The sequence below is a fragment of the Pelobates fuscus genome, chromosome 4, assembly GCF_036172605.1.
Source record: "Pelobates fuscus isolate aPelFus1 chromosome 4, aPelFus1.pri, whole genome shotgun sequence".
NCBI classification, from domain to species: domain Eukaryota; kingdom Metazoa; phylum Chordata; class Amphibia; order Anura; family Pelobatidae; genus Pelobates; species Pelobates fuscus.
This window is the reverse complement of record NC_086320.1, coordinates 159564462-159592019: the sequence shown is the minus strand read 5'-3', so window position 1 is coordinate 159592019 and position 27558 is coordinate 159564462. Positions and strand designations below refer to the sequence as shown.

At 42.5% G+C, this 27558-nt stretch overlaps 1 protein-coding gene across 1 annotated transcript in view; it reads right to left on the bottom strand.

Moving 5' to 3' along the window:
• Positions 1-27558, bottom strand: part of LOC134608684 (regulator of G-protein signaling 9-binding protein B-like) — a 50529-nt gene that overhangs the window by 7719 nt on the left and 15252 nt on the right. Inside the window, exon 2 of the mRNA XM_063451708.1 lies at positions 24483-24792. Coding sequence (XP_063307778.1) covers positions 24483-24792 — 310 coding nt within the window. The remainder of the gene's footprint in view (positions 1-24482; positions 24793-27558) is intronic.

The window sequence follows — 27558 nt, the reverse complement described above, 5'->3', positions numbered from 1 at the left end:
GTTGTCCTCAAATCTGGAGAAATGCTGGGGTTTCATGCCAGAGGTGAACTGCACATTGCGTAGAACTGGCGTGAGTGGGGAGGGGGTGGATATCATTGAGCATTTGGTCGTAATCTTATCCCAGATATTATCCCAGTTTAGTAGTGCTGGGGTGGTGGTGGGTAAGTGGGGTCTAGCTTGTTTGGATAGCCAGACGTAGAGGGATGAGAAATCTCTGCCGAATATTGTGTGCTCCAGGTCTACCCATCGCTTTATGCTGTATGGGGCATGTAGGTGTTGTACCTGTGTTAGTTGCGCTGTGTGATAGTAATGTATGTAGTGAGGGAAGCCCAGATCTGTTTGGTATGTAGAGTGTCGCCCTCTTAATTCTGGCTTTTTTGTTGGCCCATATGAAGTGTCTGTTTGGGTTTGTAGGGCTTTGAAATCTGCAGTGGCAATTTGTATGGGCAATGCCTGGAACAGGTAGAGCAATCTGGGCAGTAGATTCATCTTGACAGATGGCATTCTTCCCATCCATGAGATCGATAGGCCTGCCCAGGATTTAAGATCTTGTGACGCGGTTTGTAGTAGTGGTGTTTAATTGAGCTTGTATGTTAGTGTCAGGTCTTTTGGGATACGGGTCCCCAGGTATCTCATATCTGTGTTTGTGAAGTTGAATGGGTATGTGCATGGTGTTGGTGTGGTTCAATGTGGATAGATAGGGCTTCCGTTTTTTCTATGTTCAGCTGAAATTGTTGCGTAGTCCTGTAGGGCAGCTAATAGTGGCGGCATGGAGTTAGTGGGGTCGGTGATGGTTACCAGTAGGTCACCCGCGTAGGCTGCGGTTTTGTATTCTTCTGTGCAGATTGTGATTCCCATTATGTCTTTATGATGTCTGAGTGATTGTAGTAGGGGTTCTAGCGAGAGGGCAAAAAGTATGGGGGATAAGGGGCATCCCTGTCTCGTGCCGTTGTGATGGTGGATGGGCAGTAGGAGGTTGGCTGTGGGGGAGGCGTATAATGTTTGCAGGGCATTTAAGAAGGGTTTTGGAAACCCGAATTTGCACAAAGTTGCGAACAAGAATGGCCAAAGCAGTCGGTCAAATGCTTTTCAACGTCGCGCGATAGGAGTAGAGTGGGGGTTTTCTTGTGTGGCACTGTCCAAATGAGATTGTATGTGCACCTGATGTTGTCGCTAGCCTGCCTGTTGGGAATGAATCCTACCTGATCTGGATGGATTAATTTGTGTAGGTAGGGGTTCAAGCAGTTGGCGAGTATTTTCGTAAATAGTTTGATATCTACATTCAGTAATGAGATGGGGCGGTAATGGCCTGGCTCTAGAAGCATTTTGTTGGAACCCATTTCTTAACTGGTATCTTGGGTTTACCCACACATAGGTGCAATGTGTGGCTTTTATGCTGTTTTTTTTTATACCTTCTTTAGTTTAGATAACTAAAATCATTCCATAAATCATTTCCGACCTTCAATATTTTCATTCTTGTGCCAATAATACTACTTTGCAGAGTGTCATGATTTTCTGGCAGCCAAGGCTGGCACAAGGAGTGTGCATGTCATGCCTTAATAACGGTATTCCCTTACTTCCTGGTTCCACGGAGCCTGGCCACACCTCTTTATGACACGGTCTGCCTATTTAATCTGACCGCACCAGCTGATCGACGCTGGATTATTAAACTACGTTCCGTACCTACCAACCGGTACAACTTCGTTGTGAAAGCCTCTGCTACCAGACCGGACTGAAAGACTCTGCAAAGTTCCCTTCACCTCTCCTCATCCACGACTAAAGCTTAACACTCTTCATCCGTCTCTGAGGAGATCTCGGGAACCAGTGTTCTATGTGCTGGAAGCTAAGTAAAACCAATGTGATAAGCGTTTCATCTAAAAGCTGTTATTACCTGTCTCCAAAGTCCTTCGGTAAAACCAACCCCGTTACAGCTAACTTCAACTCATACTGCATATCAGTTATCTGCATCAGTCTTGCTTCAGTTAAAGTTATGGAACAGCTATTGTAACTACTTATCACCTAAACCGTTAATTCTACTAAGAGACTTTATTTTGATTCAGTATCTGCAATTTACTATCGTTTACTCCTTAAAGCTACAGTGCATATAATTGTGGACTTCAGTTATCGTTTACTCCTTAAAGCTACAGTGCCTATAATTGTGGACTTCAGTTATCGTTTACTACTTAAAGCTACAGTGCCTATAATTGTGGACTTCAGTTATCGTTTACTACTTAAAGCTACAGTGCCTATAATTGTGGACTTCAGTTATCGTTTACTACTTAAAGCTACAGTGCCTATAACTGTGGACTTTAGTTATCGTTTATTACTTAAAGCTACAGTGCCTATAACTGTGGACTTTAGTTATCGTTTATTACTTAAAGCTACAGTACCTGTAAATTGGAATTAAAGTCAATACCTTTTACTTTTTATAATAAATATTCAAACTATAAGAAATCTGCAGTTGTGTTCCTTCATAACAAATGTTTAGACGTGACAGTGCAGTGTGTACCCAGTACATCCTGACACTGGGCAAAATTGGCCACCCTGTCCCCTGCTTGGGTCTATATGGGCATTTTTTTTTTTTAATTCTTCGTTTATATCGTGCATGAGGGTGACATTTAGATGCGCAAAACCACAACGATTGTTGCACACTGATCATAAAACATAGGATTACAAACATGTGGTGATAGATGCTAGGCACATTTTAGTTTTATAGATGAATAACTAGTAGATACATTCTGGTCCAGGCATACAGTATCATACACTAATATATAAAGACCTTAATTGCGGCATGCCCAGATGGCTTGTGAGGAACTTGAGCATAGCTATGCATCTTTTGTGTGTACTCGCAGTGTTCCCCGATGAGCTAGCAGTAGAGTAAACTAAGATAACATAAAAGAACAGAACATAAGATATCTGAATACAGAGGCCCTGCTAGGTGTATTCATACAATTGAGTATTCACTCCCGGTGGTATCGTTGTCTCAGAATGCGTTACCGGCGTGTAATGCCATTGTAGTGCCACCAGTGTTTTACTTGGGGGGCAAGGGATGCCTATATATGGTGAGATTTATTACACCCGGCTATGTCAGGGTTAGGCTCGAGGAGTGTGTTAGGCTAGTGTCGGGTGGGGGGGAAGCAATGCGGTCGATAGACCTTCCTGCTAGAGGAGTGTGGGTAACAACAAATAACTTTAGCAGCAGAATAACTCTATCGTGGCTGCATAACATGGGAACATTTTCAACATTTGGATTATCAGATCCTGTATATCACAGTTCAGAGTCCGACATAGTCAGGTAGTCACAGTTCCACTTAGTGCGACAAAGGGTGTCGTTATTTCGGGGTTCCACTTGTGTGCCGGTTTGGTTGTACCCTGAGGTTCAGCTGCGTTTAGAGAGTCCTGAGGGAGTCCCAATGTAGGTAGTAGCGCTCTGGCTTCCTGGAGGTCATGCACTGCATGGTCGGTGTCACCGTGTTGAATCATCAATTTGCGTGCTTGGTGCCATTTATAATTTAGGCCACGTTTCTGCAGAAGTGTCGTAAACGGCCTGAGCGACCTTCTCCATGCCAAGGTGCCCCCTGTAAGATCAGTGAAAAGGGATAGTTCCATCGTTTCGAATGTGTAGGGGGAGCAGTGTCTAGCCGCTGTTAAAATAGCGGTTCTGGCTGAGAAGTGCTGGAATCGAACGATCAGGTCCCTTGGGGCTGCTGCTGGTGCGGAGGTCGGTTTTGGGGCCCGGAAGAACCCATCCACTGTGATGGATTTCGCCTGTCGTGGTGATAGTAGGGCCACTAGTAGGCGCCTCGGGAGGTGCGGTATCTCGACCTGTGGGGTGTTCTCTGGGATGCCCCGTATCTTGATGTTATTAGCCCAGCGTGCTTCCTCCAATGCCGTGAAACGGCATTCATAGTCTTCGTTCTGTTTCTGTAGGTCTTGGACCTCTGTTTGTATGGAGGCAAGTTGGTCTGAGCAGGCGTTGGAGGCAGTCTCGAGCGCTCCCATGTGGCCTGTCAGGCCGTGAATGTCATTGCGGAGGGAGGCTACATCTGCATGTATGTTCGCCTGGAGGTCCGCGAGGAGCGTTTTTAGTACCGCTGTGGTTACCGGTGAAGTCTCCGCCTTTTGGGGGGCCAGTGTCGGGCCGTGCACGGGTGGTAAGTTCACTGCTTCATCCCCTGAGGAGAGGTCGTCTGAGAAGTCAGAGTAGGTTTCCGGGTAGGCGGCCATCTTGGGCCTAGCGGTCTCTCGCGTCTGCTGCAGAAGATCCACGATATTAGGTCCCTGCCTCGGTTTATCGGGTTTGATTTTCTTGGTTTTGCGCCCCATATCGAGGTATTGTCTCCTTAGGACCCGACTGGGAGCCCGCAGCTGCTTTAACCCCTTAAGGACCAAACTTCTGGAATAAAAGGGAATCATGACATGTCACACATGTCATGTGTCCTTAAGGGGTTAACCGGGTGTAAGAGGTGATTTTAGGTCTGAAAACGCGGAGCTCTCTCGCCATGCGACTGTTCAGCTCGGCTGCTTGGCTCCGCCTATATGGGCATTTTTATGTACAGTTGGGCTAGCTTGCCATGGTTTTGAAGAAAATCACGAGTATTTATATATACATCATGTTATCACTATAGCAAGAAATGTAGTTTGTATGTTTTTTTTTTTAAGTTTGAATTTTAAGTAAAGTTTAGGTGGTTCCTGGGAGTTTTAGTTTAACTGTATTCTACAGTATACACCTGCCATTTGAACTACAATTCACCAAAACCTTATCTGTGTCCATAAAGCACTGTTTTTTTTGGATAAGCTCAGCAATGCTATAGGAAGTTAAAGGAACACTATAGTCACCTAAATTACTTTAGCTAAATAAAGCAGTTTTAGTGTATATATCATTCCCCTGCAATTTCACTGCTCAATTCACTGTCGTTTAGGAGTTAAATCACTTTGTTTCTGTTTATGCAGCCCTAGCCACATCTCCCCTGGCTATGATTGACAGAGCCTGCATGGAAAAAAAAAATGTTTTCACTTTCAAACAGATGTAATTTACCTTAAATAATTGTATCTCAATCTCTAAATTGAACTTTAATCACATATAGTAGGCTCTTGCAGGGTCTAGCAAGCTATTAACATAGCAGGGGATAAGAAAATCTTTATTAAACAGAACTTGCAATAAAGAAAGCCTAAATAGGGCTCTCTTTACAGGAAGTGTTTATGGAAGGCTGTGCAAGTCACATGCAGGGAGGTGTGACTAGGGTTCATAAACAAAGGGATTTAACTCCTAAATTGCAGAGGATTGAGCAGTGAGGCTGCAGGGGCATGTTCTATACACCAAAACTGCTTCATTAAGCCAAAGTTGTTCAGGTCACTATAGTGTCCCTTTAAGTGAGCATTATGAATGTCTGAGTCTTTTCCTGGCCTAGGCAAAGCTCACTGTTGGAGCTGCAATGCATTACCTTTTGCCAAAATTGCAGAACCTTCAAATGTGAGAATCTTTTTTTCAATATTTAAAAAAAATAGTTTCTGCATTTAAAAAAAAAAAAAATGTTTTAATTCTTTATTTTTTCTGTGCACAAGATAATACAGAGATTTGCATTTTTAACACACCACAGTGGTGGATGGTGACATTTTATGATGATGGGGTGTTTTGTTGAGTACATATCACTTATAAATACTGAAGAGTTGCACAAGGAAATTGGTAATGTAGACTGCTTCTTGCATGTAGTTTTGTGAAGATATAGAATTATTTTGATTTTAACCAGGGACTCTAGTGATAGGATGGTTGTACATGAGATAACGTTTAAATTAGATCCATTAAATACTAATATACTTAGCTCCAAGACAAGAAGTTTTGTAATTTATTATTTTAAATGATGAGTAGTAAAAAAACTGCACTTAATGTGTACTTTATGTAAAAGTGTATTTCATGAGTAAATAATGCATAACTTAATTTATAGTTTCCATGAAATATTTCTTATTTTTTTTTTTTTAATTCTTTATTTTTGAAGTGCGCACAGTTACAACAGTTGCTTAGGAGGTACCCCAAAGGCAGTCCTCTAGCATGTTAGGCACAGTTTAAACAGGGGTAAACATAAGATCTTGCACACAATTTTTTTTTTAAGTTAAGGATATGAACGGTATTGATATACATTGCCTAGAAAGTTTGAAAACATATAAAAACATCGCTTTAGATTCTACGTAGTAGGTTAATATGCTGTGTCAGATGCTAGGCAGAAACATTAGACAGACAGTTTACACATTAAACACTCTAGTTTAAGACTATACTGCTAGGTCTGGTCTGAAAAAGCAAGTGTCAGGGGACCGGGTTAAAGACACTGTTAAGAAAATACTTGCTGGAACGTGTTAGTTTATAGGTCCGTCGTTTCGACCGCTGGTACCGCTGACAGTCCACTGGGCACACTGTCCTGTTATAGTAAGTATGCTGAGGTTTCGCGGCTTGAGGAGGTCTCGTGGGCTTTTCCTTGTGGTTTGGGGCTGGTGGCGGAACGTTGAGGTTCGGAGTCTCGTGGTAGCGGTGGGTAGAACGACGATCCTCGGCTTGTTATCTCTGCCGCCAGTGCAGCTTTCGCCTCTGTGGTGTTGGCAGGTTAGTGCGGCATGATTGTTGGCCCCTGGGGGGTCTCTCAGGCCGTTTCCCTCTGCCCGCTTGGTGTGCCTTGCCTGGCTCCACTGTTTGCTCTGCCCAGTTGAGTTGTTGGGCCCAAAGGGTGTCGGAAACGATTCCCAGGGCGTCTGGTGTACGGGTCTTAGGGCCTGCTGAGGCCGGTTGCGGCAACGACCGACCTCGTGCTGTAGAGCCTGGTGCGGTCGCCATCTTGATTTCTTTTCCCGCATGTTGTGGAGGTGTTGCAGGGCTCGCAGGTTGTCCCCCGGGACCGGGATATCCCCCCCGGTCCAAAGGGGGGGGGAGAGGTGGTTCGTGAGTGCCCCCTTGTCTGCCAGAGAACCGGGAGAGCGGCCGTCTCTCCTCGGCTCCCGCCCGCACAGGCCGCCAGCCTCGCTTAGGTCCGCTTTCCCCCGGAGAGCCCATTAACGGGTGTCCCCGTGTGCCATGCAGTCTCCTCGTTCAGAGTCTCGTGTTCAGCAGTCCCTGTAGTCGGGCGGTCGGGCAATGAACCCCGAATCTAGGCCTTGGACTCGGGAGCCCTCCACATGTGCGTCCGTTCTCTGTGAGAGTCAGGCTCCGCCCCCTTCAATATTTCTTATTTTAACCCCTTAAGGACCAAACTTCTGGAATAAAAGGGAATCATGACATGTCACACATGTCATGTGTCCCTAAGGGGTTAAAGGGACACTATAGTCACCAGAACAACTACAGTTTATTGCATGTGTTCTGGTGAACAAAGCCCTTCAGTTTTTTTGCAGTAAACATAGTCTTTTCAGAGAATTTTTTTAGTTTACATTACTGCTTAGTAATAACTCCACTGGTCACTCCTCAGATGGCTACTAGAGGTGCTTCCTTGGGCAGTCCTGCCTACTGTGCATCACAACATTCAGTGTCTCCACCCTCTGCATGCAGACACTGAACTTTCCTTATAGAGATGCATTGATTTAATTCATCTCTATGAGGAAATGCTGATTGGCCACGGCTGTGTTTGATTTGTGCTGGCTCTGCCCCTGATCTTCCTCATTGACAGTCTCAACCAATCATATGTGGAAGCATTGTGATTGGCTTACACTAACACTTCTGATGATTTCAGAGGTAAGCTGCAGTTCAGAGGCAGACACAGCAGCGTCAGACTTGAATACAAGTAAGATTTTTCTATATTTAGAGAGGCAAGAGGAGGCCAGGGGGGCTAGAGGGTGGTTTTAACACTATAAGGTCAGGAATACCTGTTTGTGTTCCTGACCCTATAGTGTTCCTTTAAGAATTATATGCACTAACAATTTATGAAACTACTAACTGTTTTAAGATATTATATTTAAAAAAAATCACACACAAAGGAGCACAAAGCAAGTATACAAGATATTTATGTTTGTAGCACTGTATTCTTGAAAGTCAGCAAAAACCTGTTATGAATAACTTGGCTAACAGTGTGGCTCACATGGCTTTAGAATTTATAAGAAGATAAGAGTATTTTACAGGATAGGCACATGTGTACTCTGGGTCACTAGAAAGGTGAAGTGAGATTAGATATAAATACACTGAGTGATATAATAGTATTGTACATTCTAATCACCAGAAAAACCTCTGACCAAGAAGGGTTTAAAGACATCGTTGTGTTATACAGGATGGCAATATTTGGCACCTCGGCTGCTAAGAATCTTTAGCTCACATCTAATCAGCATCTGAGTGTTGCCATGATCAGGCAGGAAATGTTTTTTTTAAATATAGGATTCAGACAGCAGTCAACATTTTATCACCTAGGTTTAAGCCCATGGAACCCACCTATGGCCCCTCCATTGACTATACCCTGGAGTCTTGTTTTGATATTTGATAACTTGACCCCATTAGCCCCTTAAGGACACATGACATGTGTGACATGTCATGATTCCCTTGTATTCCAGAAGTTTGGTCCTTAATGGGTTAAAGAAGACCTGTTACTTTGGGCTAAGTTCTCCCTAGTGAAATAGGCATGAGATGGTGGCACCTGGGGTTGAAACACTCCCCATAAATTCTCTGCTGTCTTCCCACTTATTAGGGTCATATCAACATTGTACTCTTGTGCATGTGTGAGAGTAGAAAATAAAAGAAGACTATGGAAGATCGCAACAGACTTTGAAATTATCCACAGATCTTCTCACACCATCATAATGACATTCAATAGGTATTTTTATGCATTACAGGTTGGATTCTACACCTCAATTAACTAACATGATGAACGTCGTATTTATACAAGCTTTCAATACTGCATCGAGGTAGATAGCTAAGAGGACAAATGAGAACTGGAGCATTATGAGGGAGATCCCTCCCTACCGTAGACCCACCTCTTATAAGTTGTACATATCAACCTTATGGATCTGTTGGTACACACTGAGTGGCCTGTGGTGGGTGGAATTAGAGGATGCACCAGTTGTTGAGCATGTATTACCTGTAGTCACATTACTCCAGGCAAAGTCTTACCACTTACATACAGGGGAACTCATTTTGTGTACAAACTTCAATGCTATTGCGGGTTGGCTTATATTGGCAAGACAACTAATGACTTTTGTAAGAGGATTACAGGGCATCAATTTTCTATAAGGACTGCAGCACCTCCAAAAATGGGGACTTTGCACCCCCAGTGGCTAGACACTTCAGCAGACTGGACACAATATACCCATATTTAGATGTATTGATAATAACCATGTGCTGTGATTTCCTCTGGGAGTAGATAAGAACAAGGAATACCTGCGGCAAGAGGCCTTTTATGTTTACACTCTCAACCATAATGCCACCAATGAGACGAACCCATTGCATTGTTTTTTTGGACAGTATATAAATAGATTCTGTGTCAGTGTTTATTTGTTTTCTTAAATGTTTATTTGAAAGCTTCTACTGTCTATGATGTTTATTTCAATATAGCTGGATTCTCTCTCCACATAAATATGTGTTTTTACATTTATGTAAAAAAACATTTCTGAGGGCCGTGAATGTGCTTTTTACTTAGGTGATCTTGCCTAGTAATGTTAGCGTCTTGGTTTTGGTTTTACTTAGGTTACATAGTTAGATAGCTGAAAAGAGACTTGCGTCCATCAAGTTCAGCCTTCCTCACACCTGTTTTTTGCTGTTGATCCAAAAGAGAAAAAAAAAAAAAAAAACCCAGTTTGAAGCACAATTTTGCAACAAGCTAGGACAAAAAAATCCTTATTGACCCCAGAATGGCAGTCAGATTTATCCTTGAATCAAGCAGTTATTACCCTACATTGAAAGATTATATCCTTGAATATTCTGTCTTTGCAAGTATGCATCTAGTAGCTGTTTGAACATCTGTATGGACTCTGATAAAACCACTTCTTCAGGCAGAGAATTCCACATCCTGATTGTTCTTACAGTAAAAAAACCTTTCCTTTGCCTTAGACTAAATCTTCTTTCTTCCAGTCTAAACGCATGGCCTTGTGTCCTATGTAAAGTCCGGTTTGTGAATAGATTTCCACACAATGGTTTGCATTGGCCCCGAATATATTTGTATAATGTTATCATATCCCCTCTCAGGCGACGTTTTTCTAAACTAAATAGGTTTAAATTTGTTAACCTTTCTTCATAGCTGATATGTTCCATTCCTTTTATTAATTTTGTAGCCCGCCTCTGCACTTTTTCTAGTGCCATGATATCCTTCTTTAGAACAGGTGCCCAAAATTGCACAGCATATTCAATATGTGGTCTTACCAGTGATTTATAGAGAGGCAAAATGATATTCTCGTCCCGAGAATGAATGCCCTTTTTCATGCATGACAATACCTTACTGGCCTTGGCCACTGCTGATTGACATTGCACATTGTTGCATAGTTTGTTGTCTATAACAATTCCCAAGTCCTTTTCGTGTGTTGTTATCCCTAATTCGCTTCCATTAAGGGTATACGTTGCTTGTGTATTCTTTACGCCGAAGTGCATAACTTTGCATTTTTCAACATTAAATTTCATCTGCCATTTGAGTGCCCAGTCCTCCAGTCTATCTAAATCCTTCTGCAGCAAAGTAATATCTTGCTCACATTGTATTATTTTATCTTGCCTAGGTATTAGGTTATCTTGCCTAGTAATGTTAGCTGCATGCCTTTTTCTGGGGTTGAGGCTATTTTTTGCAATTAGGATACACATGGTAATATTCATGGGAAAGAGCATGTAAAGATTTATCGATAACTTGGACTTTTGTGTCTCCCATAAAGACCTGCTGATCTATGTTTCTCTTTTTAGTTAGAACTCTTATTTTCCCTTCAGTGGATGCTCAGAGTGCAGGCTAATGCAGTGTGTCTGCTTCTATCATGTCACCGCAAGTGGAATGCTGAAGAGGGATGCAGTTAGAATGTAAGTAATTCTTCTAGACAGGTGGGGGATAATACCCGTAGATTTATAGATGTACTGGAAATAATGAAAAGACAGAAAACTGAGGGATTATTGCTGGCACTTGACGCGGAAAAGGCGTTTGATCGCCTACATTGGCAATACATGGAGAAAGTGCTAGATAAATTTCAACTCCCAAACAAATTTAAACAAGGTATGCTCTCATTATACACAAACCCAATGGCTAGAGTTATCAATTCAGGTTTTGTGTCTCGTAAATTGCGCCTCTCTAATGGAACAAGACAGGGCTGTCCCCTCTCTCCATTGATTTTTATTATGACCCTTGAACCCCTAGTATATAAGATAAATAAACAAGTCCAAGTAACAGGGCTAAATACTCACATAGGACCTCAAAAAGTGGCCTTATTTGCGGACGATGTCCTGGTAATACTAACAAACCCAGACAAAACAATAATGCCGCTGATGGATTTATTGAAGGAATATGGCAAAGTGTCGTATTATAAAAATAATATTATTAAAACCCAAGCCTTACCTATTAATATGCAAGAGCCAACTATTCGAAAGCTGAAAGATGAATACCCATTTGAATAATCTATAAAATAAATCTATAAAATATCTTGGTATTCATCTTTCAGTTTCGAAACAGGAAATTCTAAAAAAGAACCATAGCAAATTACTAAGAGAAGTACAAGATACACTAAAACACTGGGACAAGAGCACCAGATCATGGGCGGGACGGATCAATTCTGTTAAAATGTGCATAGTACCACAGATTTTATTTCTTTTTAGATCCCCAAATCAATTATAACAAATTTTCAGAAAACAATAAATGCTCATATTTGGAAACGCAAACCCCCAAGAATATCACTGAATACAATGAGCTGCAAAAGGACAGAGGGTGGAATGGGAGTACCGCATATTCAAAAATATTATATAGCTTCCATACTGGCACAAACAGCAGCACTAATAGATACATCTAGTATACCCCTATGGCATATATTAGAACAATCTATTGTCCCACAACATGAGATATTGGATCTCATTTGGACAACACATCGCGCTCATCTTAGAAACTATAATTTCCTATCCACAACACAAATAGCTCTGAGGTTGTGGAGTTACTGGGCCCCTAAACTTCTGGGGAAAGGCAATTATTTTTACTATGGAACTCTGCAAAGTTTAACTTATTATACAAAAGATTTAAACATAACAACATGGAGAAAGAAAGGATTAACAAAAACCTGACATCTAATAGCAGGCTCAGCTATACATCAATTCCCAGATATACAAATGAAATACGATCTTCATAATTGGGAACTTTATACATATCTCAGAGTGAAACATATTTTAATGAAACTTCAAGTGAAGGAGGTGGAAAATTCTAGGGTGCATGATTTTGGGAGGCTATGTTTGTGGAGACGACCCCAAGATAAACCTCTATCAATAAGCTACAGAGGAATATTAAATCTAGCAAAACCAGATAAACTGCCTTTTATGTTAAATTGGGAGAAGGAGCTAAACAACGAGTGGGAGCCCTTTCAATGGTATAGGGCTATGAGATCAACTAAGGCTGCCACACATAATATAAAACACATAGAAGCAACATACAAAATGTGGCTACGGTGGTACATGACACAACAAAAATTGGCGCAAATATATCCAGAGAACGTGGGGACATGGTGGAGATGTGGGGAAATGGAAGGATCTATGACCCATATATTTTGGCAGTGTAAAAAAATGATTGATGTATGGAAACACATTCAACAATTAATTTTTAAAGTTACAAACACATTGATACCCCTGCAACCAGAAATATTCCTACTACACATTATGCCAGAGAGAATATTGCCACAAGAAAAAGTGCTCATTATACATATTTTGATGGCTACAAAAAATGCTATAGCCAATTTATGGAAAACAAAACAGGTGCCATCATTAAGTATAATAAGGGAAAAGATCTCTACTACTAAAATCTATGAGGAGATGGCATATAGGCTAAAAGGCAAACAAGATATTTATGATAAAATTTGGGTGAGGTGGAGATGAAATGAGAGGAAATTAAAAGAAAATAAGGGGAAAGAAAGAAGCAAAATAGCTTCATTAATACAGATGGCTAATAAAATTTAGGTGGTACAAAACAAACGAAGGAAGAGGGAAGGGAAGGGAGACAAGGGAAAGAGAACGAGAACAGAAAAAAAAAGCGTTTGAGATTCAAGCAGCAGGAACAGATTGATATAGACGTTTGATATGAAATTCTATAAATTAAATTAAATCGGAAATGCAGACTCATAAAAAAAAAGAATTACTATAATTAAATGTACTTTTTTATTTTTATTTTATCTATATATTTTTATTTTTATTTATTTTTTTAATCTATCTTCTTTATAGAGAAGGAGGGATAAAAACTTAATTTAACACAAGAATTAGGATATGTATAAAGTATCTCAGAAGGGAAAAAAAAAAAAAAGAAATGCCTAATGTAAAAAAGAATTCAGTGATGTAAAGATATAAAAGTGGTACTGAAGCCGAAAATAAGTCAGAAGAGATTGTAAAATGTATAAAAGTAAAAGATGGTAATAGAATATCTTGCATTGTGAATGGTATCTTTCTCTTTCCGTATATTATTTATTTATTTATTTTATCTATTTACTTCTTTTTCTCATTTTTTTTTTGTCTGTCATGTTTTTTTTCCTGTAATTTGAAAAAGTGAAATAAAGATTTAAACATGAAAAAAAAAAAAAGAATGTAAGTAATTCTTCCCGGCCCAATATGCATCCAGGTCCACTCTAACTAATTAGTCATTCTTTTTAATGCAGGCTTTACAGACAGACACCTCCAGATACACCTACACACAATCACAGGTACCCATTGCTAGACACACACATACAAACACAAAATGCAATTCACATAGGCACACACATATATTGCCAGACACACACAATTACATAAAGAGATATACATTGAAATATGGAAATAACACAATAATTATGTGCAGAGGAGGAGGAAAATGCCAAATAGGTGAGATGTAAGTGCACTCCACACAACAAACAAGTACAGTGTAAAAACCAAGTGCAGGTGCAAGTGCACAGATCCCATACAGAGAATATTAAATATGCAACATCATCACTCTCCTTAAGATATACCATTTTTCAGAGAAGCATAATGGGGAATGCAATAAAATCAATTTCTTTGAAATTGAGCAAGTTAAAGGCCTTGTGACAGGTACAGTGAGGGGAAAAAGTATTTGATCCCCTGCTGATTTTTAAACGTTTGCCCACTGACAAAGAAATGATCAGTCTATAACTTTAATGGTAGGTGTATTTTAACAGTGAGAGAAAGAATACCCACCCCCCAAAAAAAATCCAGAAAAAAGCATGTAAAAAAAGTTAAAAATTGATTTGCATGTCAATGAGTGAAATAAGTATTTGACCCTTTCAACTTTGTACTTGGTGGCAAAACAGTTGTTGGCAATCACAGGTCAGACGATTCTTATAGTTGGCCACCAGGTTTGTACACATCTCAGGAGGGATTTTGTCCCACTCCTCTTTGCAGATCCTCTCCAGGTCATTAAGGTTTCCAGGCTGATATTTGGCAATTCGAACCATCAGCTCCCTCCACAGATTTTCTATGGGATTAAGGTCTGGAGACTGGCTATGCCACTCCAGGACCTTAATGTGCTAATTTTTGAGCCTTTGTTGCCTTGGCTGTGTGTTTTGGGTCATTGCCATGCTGGAATACCCATCCACGACCAATTTCCATGCCCTCACTGAGGGAAGGAGGTTCTCACCCATGATTTGATGGTACATGGCCCGTCCATCTTCCCTTTGATGCGGTGCAGTTGTCCTGTCCCGTTAGCAGAAAAACACCCCAAAGCAAAATATTTGCACCTCCATGTTTGACGGTGGGGATGGTGTTCTTGGGGTCATAGGCAGCATTCCCCCTCCTCCAAATATGGCGAGTTGAGGCCAAAGAGCTCGATTTTGGTCTCATCTGACCACAACACTTTCACCCAGTTCTCCTCTGAATCATTCAGATGTTCATTGGCAAACTTCAGACGGGCCTGTACATGTGCTATCTTAAATAGGGGAACCTTGCGCTGCAGGATTTCAGTCCTTCACGGGGTAGTGTGTTACCAATTGTTTTATTGGAGACTATGGTCCCAGCTGCCTTGCTATCATTAACAAGATCCTCCCGTGTAGTTCTGGTGTGATTCCTCACCATTCTCATGATCATTGTAACTCAACGTGGTGAGATCTTGCATGGAGCACCAGGCCGTGGGAGACTGACAGTTATATTGTGTTTCTTCCATTTGCGAATAATCGCACCAACTGTTGTCACCAAGTTTCTTGGCGATGGTCTTGTAGCCCATTCCAGCCTTGTGTAGGTCTACAATCTTGTCCCTGACATCCTTGAACAGCTCTTTGGTCTTGGCCATGGTGGAGAGTTTGGAATCTGATTGATTGATTGATTGCTGCTGTGGACAGGTGCCTTTTATACAGGTAATGAGCTGAGGTTAGGAGCACTCCCTCTAATCTCAGCTCGTTATCTGTATAAATCTGTATAAAAGACACATGGGAGCCAGAAATATTGCTGATTGATAGGGGATCAAATACTTATTTCACTCATTGACATGCAAATCAATTTATTACTTTTTTGACATGCTTTTTTTGTTTTTTGGTTATTCCGTCTCTCACTGCTAAAATACACTTGTAGTCGGGGACAAAAGCCGTATACATGATAAGTTAGATATATGAGCAAGTCGGTTGTGGTGTGCCGAAACCGACGTATCGGGTAGGCCTGTAATAAAAGAGGGCCCACCTGTAATAGTAATATGTATAAGGGGAGAGGTGGGAGGGATGAACCAGGCAGCATCAGCCCTGTGGTGTAGGGGGCCTGAGTTTAAATAGCCGGGTAACCCCTGACACAACTTCAGGCTACGCCTTCCAATTTGTAGTCGGGGACAAAAGCCGTATACATGATAAGTTAGATATATGAGCAAGTCGGTTGTGGTGTGCCGAAACCGACGTATCGGGTAGGCCTGTAATAAAAGAGGGCAAAAAGTTGAATAAGATACCTTATTACACATCGTTACGTTGCAAGATTCATAACGGCTTTACCTACTCAACTCTAGCTCTGGTTTTGGTATGTATCTAGTATTATACTGTGGATTTCCAGTGTCCTAATGTTTACGGTGTGAGCAGGGACATTTTTCTGGAAGCAACTGATGCTGCCCTGATTCTGGAGGAATGTCCCGAAAAGGCATTGGGGTTGAGTCCCCGCCTAGTTAAGAGGGTTCTGAGGTACATTATGAATTTAGCTGTAGTGAGTGGTTTGCCCTGCAGTTAAATAGGGGCACATTGAGATTTGGTCCTGTGAGTGATAACCTGTAAAGGTCTGACATTTTGACCGGCACCTTATTGCCCGTAGGATTGTCCCTACGTATTACATATGGCAAGAGGATGTGAACTGTTTGGTACTAGGATGGGCACTTAAGACATGGTGTAGCCAGCCAGGTAAGTTTTGTAGTGTTAAGAGAGATTTTATAAATTGTGTGGGCAAAAAGGAGAGGAGTGTCGCAATGGTGACTAGTGAACGAATATCGGTTTTATGGTAATCGGTGGTAAACTTGTTGTAAAGGTGAAATCTCTATTGTATGCTTGTGATGTATAATCAGAGAGGGCAGCTCAATCCAGAAATCTGCCAAATGCCATGAGGCGAGTTAGTGCAGTATTAAGCCATGGAATGTGGGTATAGCCAGCTGCTTTATTGTCAGAAAATCCCTTGACTGCCCCTATCCGATCATACCTCCCCAGGCCTTGTAGGCGGCCACTATGGGGCAGATTCCAAAGAAATGTTGACGAGGAATAGAAATTATTATTATTATTTTTTTATTTTTTTTTTAAGAGTCTCAACTGGCCAGGCAACTCAGAACCAAAAGTCACCAAATTGGCTGTGAAATCAGTGTGTGCGGATGCATTGGTCCATGTAACTGGGAAATGATGAGAAATGGCGGGAATAACCTGGCCCCCAATCCAATGTGGTATGAACCTGAGCCATATGTGTAGGTCTGCTTACAACTAGTGCCAGAATGCAACTGTCGGTGGGAAGAAGACTCAGCGGTCGGGAAATAAATGTGCAGAATAATTCTCATGGCAAACCTCAATGTGCCCAGTAGGACTGTAGATCCATTCTCCCCCCACCCTCCCCGCTTGTTCTTCAGAAGGAAAGGTTCCCAGGACTCCGATGCGCTGTACCTTCTCTGTAGGTGGACATGTTCTGTAGCTTATTAGTGTCAAGATGAATGCCTAAGAAGGTCAGTTTGTGAAAGTGGAACCCATAGTGAGGAAAAGTGCCTTCGTCTTGTGAATACTAACCAGAGCGGAGTGAGGGCGTTCTATCGTGAGGAAGTTATCTAAGATAACCGGTGACTGCAGGACATTCGCTAATATTGAGTGTTAGTCAACATAGTGTGTTAGCAAATAAGACAAACAGCTTGGGGTTACTCTTTGCTCTAAAAGTTACACGTGTGGGAAATTCATGACAATCCCTCCATAAAATGCTATGAACATGCACTTGGGATGGCTGAATAGGTAGAAGCTTGGAGGCATAGGAAATGTCTGTCTTGCCCACCCAAGCTCTGGTCAACCCCTTTGGCATAGTGCTGGGAGAATTCCTTAGAGGAAATCAATGAGTTGAGGCTAGGGGTGGGTAATTAATATGGTTGAATACCTTCTTAAGCAACGTGATTGTGTTGCGGGGTCTATTAATGCAGACAGAAGGTTCTGACACTCGTGAATACTAGACAGGAGTGTGACCAGACCTGTGTGGAACTGGTGTGTGGAAACCTTGATGTAGAAGTCGACTGAGTGACAGAAAGGCTGTGCTTAGAGGTAAAACTCCAGGTTGTCGATGCAAACCTTCTCTATGGTGAGGAGAAGTAGAGCCACTTACATCACAAAAGTCTGAAGGCTAGGATGAATTCTGGGATAGTGAGTTTCTGATTGAGTCTGGGATTCTGGTGTATAGAACGACGTACAGATCATCGTAGTAGTAAGACTTGTACTCTAAGACATCGTGGGAGGCAATCAGTAAGGAGACTAAATTAACCTTTCCAGATGTCTTTGCGTATGGTCAGGGACACAAAGTATGAGGGAGTAATAATGTAAACCGATGTGCTAAGGGAGGGATTTGAAAGGATAACATAACCATGAGAGGGATTTGGGAGTCCTGTGGCTGGGATGTGCATCAGTGCCTGTGGAGATTCCAGTCTCTGTAGTCCATCGTTGATGTTATGTATGGAGGCAAGTGGAGTGGATATCAACGGTTTGACTTCATGTGATTTGGACTAGTGGGCAGGGGCCACTGAAAGGTGTGGCAAGAACGTTGGCCTCTTGGGGACTGTAAAAAGAGTCAATATAAGAGGCCATGCTGGGTGAGGCCCTAACTCGTAACCTGGAGAGGTTGATGTGAGGCATTAGCTATGTGTTGGGCCGAGGGGCGTGTACCTCCATATGCGGATGAAGATGGGTGTTGGCCTCACGGAACTGATAATGATGAGGCTAGTTACTGGCATAGCTGGGTACCAGGCCGATAGCTGACATAGCGGATCCGAGAATGGGACGGGTAATGGGTAGTAGCGAGGTGGGTAAACATACCTTGCTTGGGGTAGAATGTGGGTTCCTTGCCAGAGGAATGAGATATTGGAGAACCTAAAGGGAAATGATGGTGGGAAGTTGGAACTGGAATTGGGCTTGACTTACTGTGAACGAAATACGCCTGTATAATCGGGGTGGTTGTTCTTGAGGCTGGTCTATGAATAGGTAACCTGAGGACATAGTTGTTAGAATCCTGACCCTACGATGGTGGGTACAAGATTCATAGGACATAAATCAAATATCCCTATAAGTGAGTAGGGTGAGGATCCTAGGCCATTACCAGAGACCATGGGGAGTGTTTAACCAATACTGCTACAATAATGGGGGATAGGCAGAGTCATGAGTGACCGCTAATTGGTCCTGTGACTTCTTTAGCTAAAATACATATAGGGGGATATGGAATACCAAGCTATGATGGCAGTTTTGAGCTATCCCGGTAGGACTTAGAATATTTAATTATGGTCGTGCCAGCATGGGAAGGAGGGTGTATGTGTGGGGAATTAAGGATCCCCGGGCGTGGGCCTGTGTATGGCCTGGCAAAGGAATTGCGTGCCAGCGTTGGCTGATGTAACATAGAACAGTTAGAGTGGAGTTGCTGTAGGTTTAGTGATACAAGGGTGGGTTAGGATGATGAACTTGCTTGAGTAGAATATAGCAGCAATGAGTAAATAACCTTTAGTGCATAATACGTGATTATTTTGACGTAGAGTCAGGGGGAACATATGATGGTATGGTAAAGCCTGGTACACTAGGGTTTGTCCCAGGGAACATGACGATACATATGAACATAGGAGTGTGGCGTGTTACAAAAAAGGTTTAGCGAATAGGTGATCGTCCTCCAAATAAGTAATATACCTATCGTGGCAGCAAGTATACAGATTGGCCATAACACATGGTAACAAATGTGAACGTGATGACTGCCTCAGAACAGTACCAGGTCCATAAGTGATAGAATAAGACATATGCGATATATGATGGTAATGCTATATATGTAGTGAATATTAAATGCTTACCAGAGCTGAATTAGTCATGGGAAACTGACAATATCCATGCACAATCGTAAATAATAACAAGAAACATAGCAAATATAACAGAACTACAGGGGGCATGTAAGGATAACTAGTAGCAGGCTAAAGAACCTGGACATTTCATGTATCAGGGAACAGTGTAAAACTAACGAATTGGTACTATGATTGTGGTGGCCGTTGATGGAAGCATGGAATGGAAGATGGAAGCATGTAATTGAGATAGACTGGAGACTAGTTCGGTAGAAATTTGACGAAAAGAAACTAGCGAATAGGAATGGAACAAAGAGCAGGCAGGAGTAGGTGAACTGACTTAAGTCCTGAACGGGAAAAAGTCCAGAATAGACGGTATGTAAAAACATAAACGTGTGAACAATTGTGTGTTCATGGATTTGGCCCGTACAGGCAGACTCACGGTTCGTGGATTTGACTGGTACAGGAAACAAACGAGAGGTCAGCTATGTGGCTGGAAAGTACCCAGACTTGGTGGACACGGAGGTTTGGTCCAGGAAAAGGCCCGATAAGCCGGTAAGGGGTCTCATAGCGCCAGCGGGAACGAACAGCCAGTTCTGGAGAGGAGGTGAGTAGTCTCTGACTGCGTGTGGCTGGAACAGCGTGATGGGAGTTGTTGGAGCAGGGAAAACTTGGTCCGATCAGCGTGGGAGTCAATGACCGCATGTGGCTGGAACAGCGTGATGGGAGTTGTTGGAGCTGGGAGAACTTGGTCCGATCGGCGTGGGAGTCTGACCGCATGTGGCTGGAACAGCGTGATGGGAGTTGTTGGACCAGGGAGAACTTGTCCAATCGGCTTGGGAGACTTTGACCGTATGTGGCTGGAACAGCGTGATGGGAGTTGTTGGACCAGGGAGAACTTGGTCCAATCATCGTGGGAGTCTCTTACTGCATGTGGCTGGAACAGCATGATGGGAGTTGTTGGAGCAGAGAGAACTTGGTCTGATCGTCCTGGGAGTCTCTGACCGCATGCGGCTGGAACAGCGTGATGGGAGTTGTTGGAGCAGGGAGAACTTGGACCAATCAGCGTGGGAGTCTCTGACCGCATGTGGCTGGAACAGCAGGATGGGAGTTGTTGGAGCAGGGAAAAACTTGTTCCGATCGGCATGGGAGCCACAGTAGGCCCAGACCAGCTTGTTTGGAGTTTTAGGCAGTCTGTGTTGATGACCTTTGAACCGGAAGTAGTCATGAACCAGGCAGCATCAGCCCTGTGGTGTAGGGGGGCCTGAGTTTAAATAGCCGGGTAACCCCTCCCACAACTTCAGGCTACGCCTTCCAATCTATCATTACAATTATAGACTGATCACTTCTTTGTCAGTGGGCAAACGTTCAAAATCAGCAGAGGATCAAATATTTTTTTCCCTCACTGTAGTGATACAGTGAATAATTTAGGTAGAAATTAAGTGGATGTTTGAACTTAGCGCGGTAACTCCAAATGGTTTAAAACTAGACTTTGATATAACACTACTTATCTAATATATTTCGTGCTTTTTTTTTAAAATAAATTTTTATCTGTTTTAACTATTTAAAATTCTGATCTCTATTTCTCAGCTTCTACAGCTTATTGTATTTGTTCTTGTGAGTATAATCATTTCCTTCAGGCTTTTTGCAGTAAACACTTTCTTTTCAGATAAAAGGCAGTGTTTACATTACAGCCTAGGGATGCATCCACTGGCCACTCTTCATATGGCTACTAGAAGTGATTCCTGGGGACAGTGCTGCACATTGTCCAGCACTGCCATTCAGTGTCTCCACCCTCTGCATGCAGACAATGAACTTTCCTCATAGGTTCAATGCATCTCTATGAGGAGATGCTGATTGGCTAGGGCTGGGTTTGGCTTGTTTTGTATCTGCCCCTGATCTGCCTCCTTGGCAGTCCCAGTCTATCCAATGCTTTTCCTATAGGAAAGCATCATAGGCGTGCGCACGGGGTGTGCCGGGTGTGCCTAGGCACACCCTAATCCCCATGGCACGCCTATGTATTAAGTCCTGCAGGAACAGCGTTCCTGCACTTTTATTTGAGCAGGAACGCTGTTCCTGCAGGCACTCAGCTCCCCCTATGTTCCCCCTGTCATGAGGGGGGGGGCAAGAGGTGAAGGACCCCCACCCCCCGGTCAAGCGCCGGTCTCCACTCAGCCGCGGCGAGGGAGCTGTGTGCTCTCTGCTTCCTCTCGCCGCGCGCTGTTTGCTGATGCCGGAGCCGGAATATGACGTCATATTCCGGCTCCCAGCTACAGCAGACAGCCCGCGCGGTGAGAGGAAGCAGAGAGCACACAGCTCCCTCGCCGCGGCTGAGTGGAGACCGGCGCTTGACCGACCCACTGGACCCCAGGGAAGTGAAAGCTTCCATTATTTATGTTGTACATTTTAAAAAATGATCTAAAAAGTGACTGTTTTCTTTATATTAAATTCTGCAACTCTTCAATTTGAAGCCACATACTTTACATGTGAAAGACAAAAAGTCAAGTATCTTCAGAGATACTTAAAACTATGCACATTTTATAGATTTATTTTGTTCTTTGCAGAACCACTAGAGTGGAATAAACTATTAGATGTTATTAGCAGTCGATCTGCCCAGAAAGATAAATATAAATTTACAGTGGATAAATACAGGGCATACAATAGGTGTAATATAGTAGGTAATTTAAAGTAAGTGTAATTTCACTGAAATGGTCAAATACCCTACTCATTGGTGGGTTTTAAAGGAACACTTCCAACAACACAACAACTCAAATTTTTGATAATTACCTTTGAGGGTTAAATCCACCTCTAGTTAACCCAGATCATAAACCCAGTTCCCACACTTTATTCCCCAGGACTTCACTGGAGATCTCCGGATCTCCCCTGTCGGCTCACGCAGAGTCGGCACTATCAGAGTGCCGGCTCCGCTCTAAGCCTCCATGGGCTGGCGGGGAGATCAAAGATCTACCTCACCAGCCCACAGCAACATGGAGGGAGGCAGTAGAGGACCCGGGGAGCTCTAGACAGCAGCTCCGCCAGGTTCCTCTCACGAGATCTGAGCATTGCCACGGCAACACTCAGATCTCGCGAGAGTTAACTCTAGCCCCGCATGCTAGAGTTCACTCTCCACTGGACCACCAGGGATGGCACATGGCAGCAAGGATCCCCCCTCCCTATATAAGGTAGGGAGGGGGGATATTTACTAATCTGCCCCCACCTCCACAATCCCTCCAAACATACAGCCCGCACGCTCACACACACAGTACACTAACCGCACCCTCACAAACACACACAGCACCTTTACAAACACACGACACCCTCACACACAGCACACTAACAGCACCCTCACAAACACACACAAACAGCACCCTAACAAATACACGACACCCACACACATCACACAAACGGCACCATCACACGCACACGCACACATCACACAAACAGCACCCTCACACACACAGCACCCTCACACAGCACAGTAACAGGACCCTAACACACAAACACCCTCACCCACATAGCACACTACCAGCACCCTCACACCACCCTCACACAGCACACGAGCAGCACACACATACACAGCAGTGTATGTGTGTGTGTATGTATGTATATATATATATATATATATATATTACATATATACACATGCGCCGTGTGTTTGTGCTTTAGGGTGCACACCCTAATGCAATAGGCTGCGCACGCCTATGGAAAGCATTGTGATGGGCTGAGAGAATCAATTCTTATGATATCAGCCAAGCAGGTAGATCAGGGGCATAGCTAGCAGCAGACTGAAGTAAAGGTAAGATTTTACTATATTTAGGAGGGGAGGGGCAGGGGGGCTAGATGGTGGTTTTAACACTATTGGGTCAGGAATACATGTTAGTGTTCCTGACCTTATAGTCTTCCTTTAAGTCTGAGTCAGCTGTAATTCAGCAATATGTTAGTGGAACACTTCTGTAATATCTGTGTTACTTTTTTTTGTAAGCTTATATACTACACTATAAGTTGTGTTTTTAAGCTTTGTAGATTCTGTTTGGTATATCCAAAGGAGGGTAAGGTTGTTGCATGTTTAATTTACATTGAAATACACACATACAAGAATACACATTGCCAGACACACACTCAAACAGATTTTATACGTATATAAAAAAAAAAAACTAGCGCTTCAGGAAAAAGTCACGTGTCTATATCTGCCTTATGTGAGTGTACAGTGAGTTCTCAGTGCAGTCTAAGAACTGTAACTCTCCATCACAGATCTGAAATGCAGGGCGAGTAGAAGAGACTATTGGGCTTCAGTATTTTTTAGGTAGTTTGCCAGTATACTGTGTATATCCACCCAATAGTGTATCTTCTTGTGTGTAACATAGTGTCTGGATAAATGTGATTGGTAGGCGATGTGTATAAGGGATGGTGAGCTGCCCTTATGTGGAGAGAGTGGTTGATTCACAGGACTGTGCTTTCTAAATTGATTGTGGGATTACACAGGATTTTTGAGTAATCCTGTGCACACCTCAGTAAAGTCATTGTTGCATTGTTGTAGAAGCTGTGTACCTAGTGAACAATAACAGCAAGGAAACAGGGAAGATAAAAAAAAATAGGTAGAGAACTAGACAGCTAGGTTTATGTTATAAAGTAGGCACCTGCTTTCCCAGCATGTTTGGATTTTACAGTATTTGTGACCCCCACCACAGTTACAGTCATGTTAAAAGGGCGTTTGAAAGGAGAATTGCCAGTAGCCACAAAAAGATGAGGCATGTGAATCTTAGCTTATCCCCATTTACATGTTAACCTGTTATGCCATTTCTGTATTTTTGCCTTGTCCAACAGTTGTGATTCCCACATTCTTCAAGTCACTGAAATGTTTCTTTGACTGGATCTTACCTGTAGCACCTGTCTGTATTGCAGGTTGATGAGTTGCAGACAGAGGCGTTATCAATCCCAGCTCATAGACCTTGCACATATCAGTGTGAAAAAGCTCCACCGAACAGGCAAACTGCACCCACAGACGCTCTAAATCCGCACGGTCTTCTTTGCAAAGCTGTTTGTTCCGAAGTGCTGAGGTCAACTTATTCCTGTTACTCAATGCCAGCTCCTGTGCCTTCTCACGAGTGCGTCTCAGCTCATCTCGAAGGCGAATATTATCTGATGACCCCCCAACAGAGACTGCCAGATGCCTGTAGCAAGATACCACCTTCCATGCACATAGAGACAATAAAAAAAAATAAAAAAAAATTCACATTTAGATTTATTATAGCCACATCTCTTAACATGAGTGAAAATAACACTTTTACTCATAGTGATTGTGTGCGACAGAGATAGTTGGGGGTAAGTTCAGTTACTGTTCTCATATGTTTCAATACCCCAGTCATACTCTAATTCTAGTTTTAAACTCTTATTGTCATGAAGCAAGAAGGAATAATATGTAAGATATTCACAGGTATTATTTGAAAGTGGAAACTTGATGACTTATTGGTAAACATATTTTAAATTATATTTTTTAATAAAATAAAAAGAATGAAAGAACAATAATACATATAATCAACAACAAACTGAGTAAGTATGCATTCTTTTACTAATTGTGTGTAAATTGGCAACATAAATGAGCTCTGCAGCATTATTGAGGGGAACAAATCCAACATGTCCAGCATAAAAAAGGATTGTGTTATTTTACTATGGGGGGCTGGACTGCTATAACCCTGGTTAAGTACTAGTCTGTGAATTCAAAGTGGATTTAATTTTGGTCTGAGTGGAATTGTCTAGTGAAGGGTTAGTCAACCTTTTAATACCTGCCGCCGACTTTTGTATCTTTGTTCATGGTAAAATTTCCTTACCGCCCACCAGTGCCGCTGTAACTAATTTTATAGCGCAAGTGCATTTTTTTTGTTTTGTTTTTTTAAATATGCACTTAAATATATCTATTTTTTCATTTTTTTCAATTTTCTATTATACTTTTTGGTTTCTGTTTTTCTCCTTTTTCTGTTTGAAGGGTGCTGTGTGTTTGTGTGTGAAGGGTACAGTGTGTGTGAGGTGCAGTGTGTGTGAGAGGTGCAGTATGTGTGAGGTACAGTTTGTGTGTGAGAGGTGCAGTGTGTGTGTGTGTGTGAGAAGTGCATTGTGTGTGTGTGTGTGTGTGTGTGTGAAGAGTGCACTGTGTGTGTGTGATGGTGCTGTGTGTGTGTGAAGGGGGTGCAATGTGTGTGTGTGAAGGGGGCAGTGTGTGTGTGAAGGGTGCAGCATGTGTTTGTATGTAAAGGGTGCGTTGTGTCTATGCTGTGTATAGGTGAGTGAGATGTGAAAATCTATCTTAATGCCTCCCTTCTTCTTACCTATTACCAGGGAGTGAAGACATAATGCTGCAAGCCCTTGTGGTCCAGTGGTGGCATGTTCACTTTAGCCCGCAGCTCCTCCCACTTCAGGCTGACTATCCTGTCCTCCTGCGAGCTCAGCACTGTATCGGAGTGTTGTCATGGTAACATGCTCCAACCAGCCTGCTCCCGTGAGGAACATAGAGCCTCCTAAGCCCTTTCCTCCCTCTGCTGGAACTAAGTGCCAACAGGCCAATGAGGAAGATCTTTGATTTTCTCATCAACCCAAAAAGGGCTTACAGCACAGCTGGCTCTGCATGGGTCAGCAGGGGAGATGAAAGGATCTCTGTGACGGAGCTCTTCTACTCCGACCGAGTACCTCCGCCCACTCTATTTCCTACCCACTTGCAGGAACGCTTCCTCCCCAGTCGCCAAAGCTTGACAAGGGTCTCTCAGGAGCTCTTCCACCTAACCAGGCTGCATCTCTCCCTCCCCTCTGCTTATTCCTCTGCACGCCTTCTTCCAGGCAGTTATCATCCCATCTGCCTATTCCTCTGGAACTATCCTTCCAGTGATTGCTTTTGACTTTATTAAGGCACTTGTGGCTCTCAGGCCTAGCTCTCTTGATTTAACCCAGGGCTAGAGAGATCATGTAGCGAGCCAACAGGTCCGAAGACTCTGTCACTGAGATCCCTAAAAATCCACACAGGACACAAGTTCCAAAAGGAACTGACATATAAAGCTTTATTTTAACTTGGGATTAGCCCATATGATTATATAAAGATTGCTGTGACAAACTTAATAAAATACAAATAACCAAAACATGTCAGAAAATATACATGGAATTATAATAACATATCTACAAAGGGGTAAGGAAGTCAATAACCAATACAAAATAGCTCTCCTGACTGCAGAATTACCAATATGCAAATCTACCTGAATATGCAAATTAGCAAGCCTTGCTATTCAGGTAGTGCATACAAACTGAACAAAATTATAAACGCAACAGTTTTGTTTTTGTCCTCATTTTTCATGTGCTGAACTCAAAGATCTAAGACTTTTTCTATGTACACAAAAGGCCTATTTCTCTCAAATATTTTTCACAAATCTGTATTAGTGAGCACTTCTCCTTTGCCAAGATAATCCACCCACCTCAGAGGTGTGGCATATCAAGATGCTAATTAGACAGCATGATTATTGCACAGGTGTAGACATGCACCAGTGAAATTTTCATTTCGTACAAATTATTTCGTACTAAATAAAAATTGAATTAGTCACTCCCGAATTTCATTCATAAACCATTTGTTATCGAACGAAATTCGGTAAAATAAAAAATTGTTTTGTCCATTAGGAACAAAATAGCATTGTGCATGCACAAAAAAAAAAAAAAAAAAGCAAGGAGGGAGGCGGCAGTGCTACCAGCTCCCTCCTTGTAATAAATTATTCCTGCCCAACTCCCTGCATTAAAACCTATGTGGGTCTCTATGAACCCCATATTAATAAAAGGGAGGTTAAATCCTCCCGCATGCCCCTACTCGCGGCATGCCGTGAGTAGAGGCATGTTGCCTAAACAGCGAGCAGCCAGTGGCTTCTTGCTGTCATTTAAAACTAAATATAAATCAGTATAAGGGTATCTTTGACCCCCATATTAA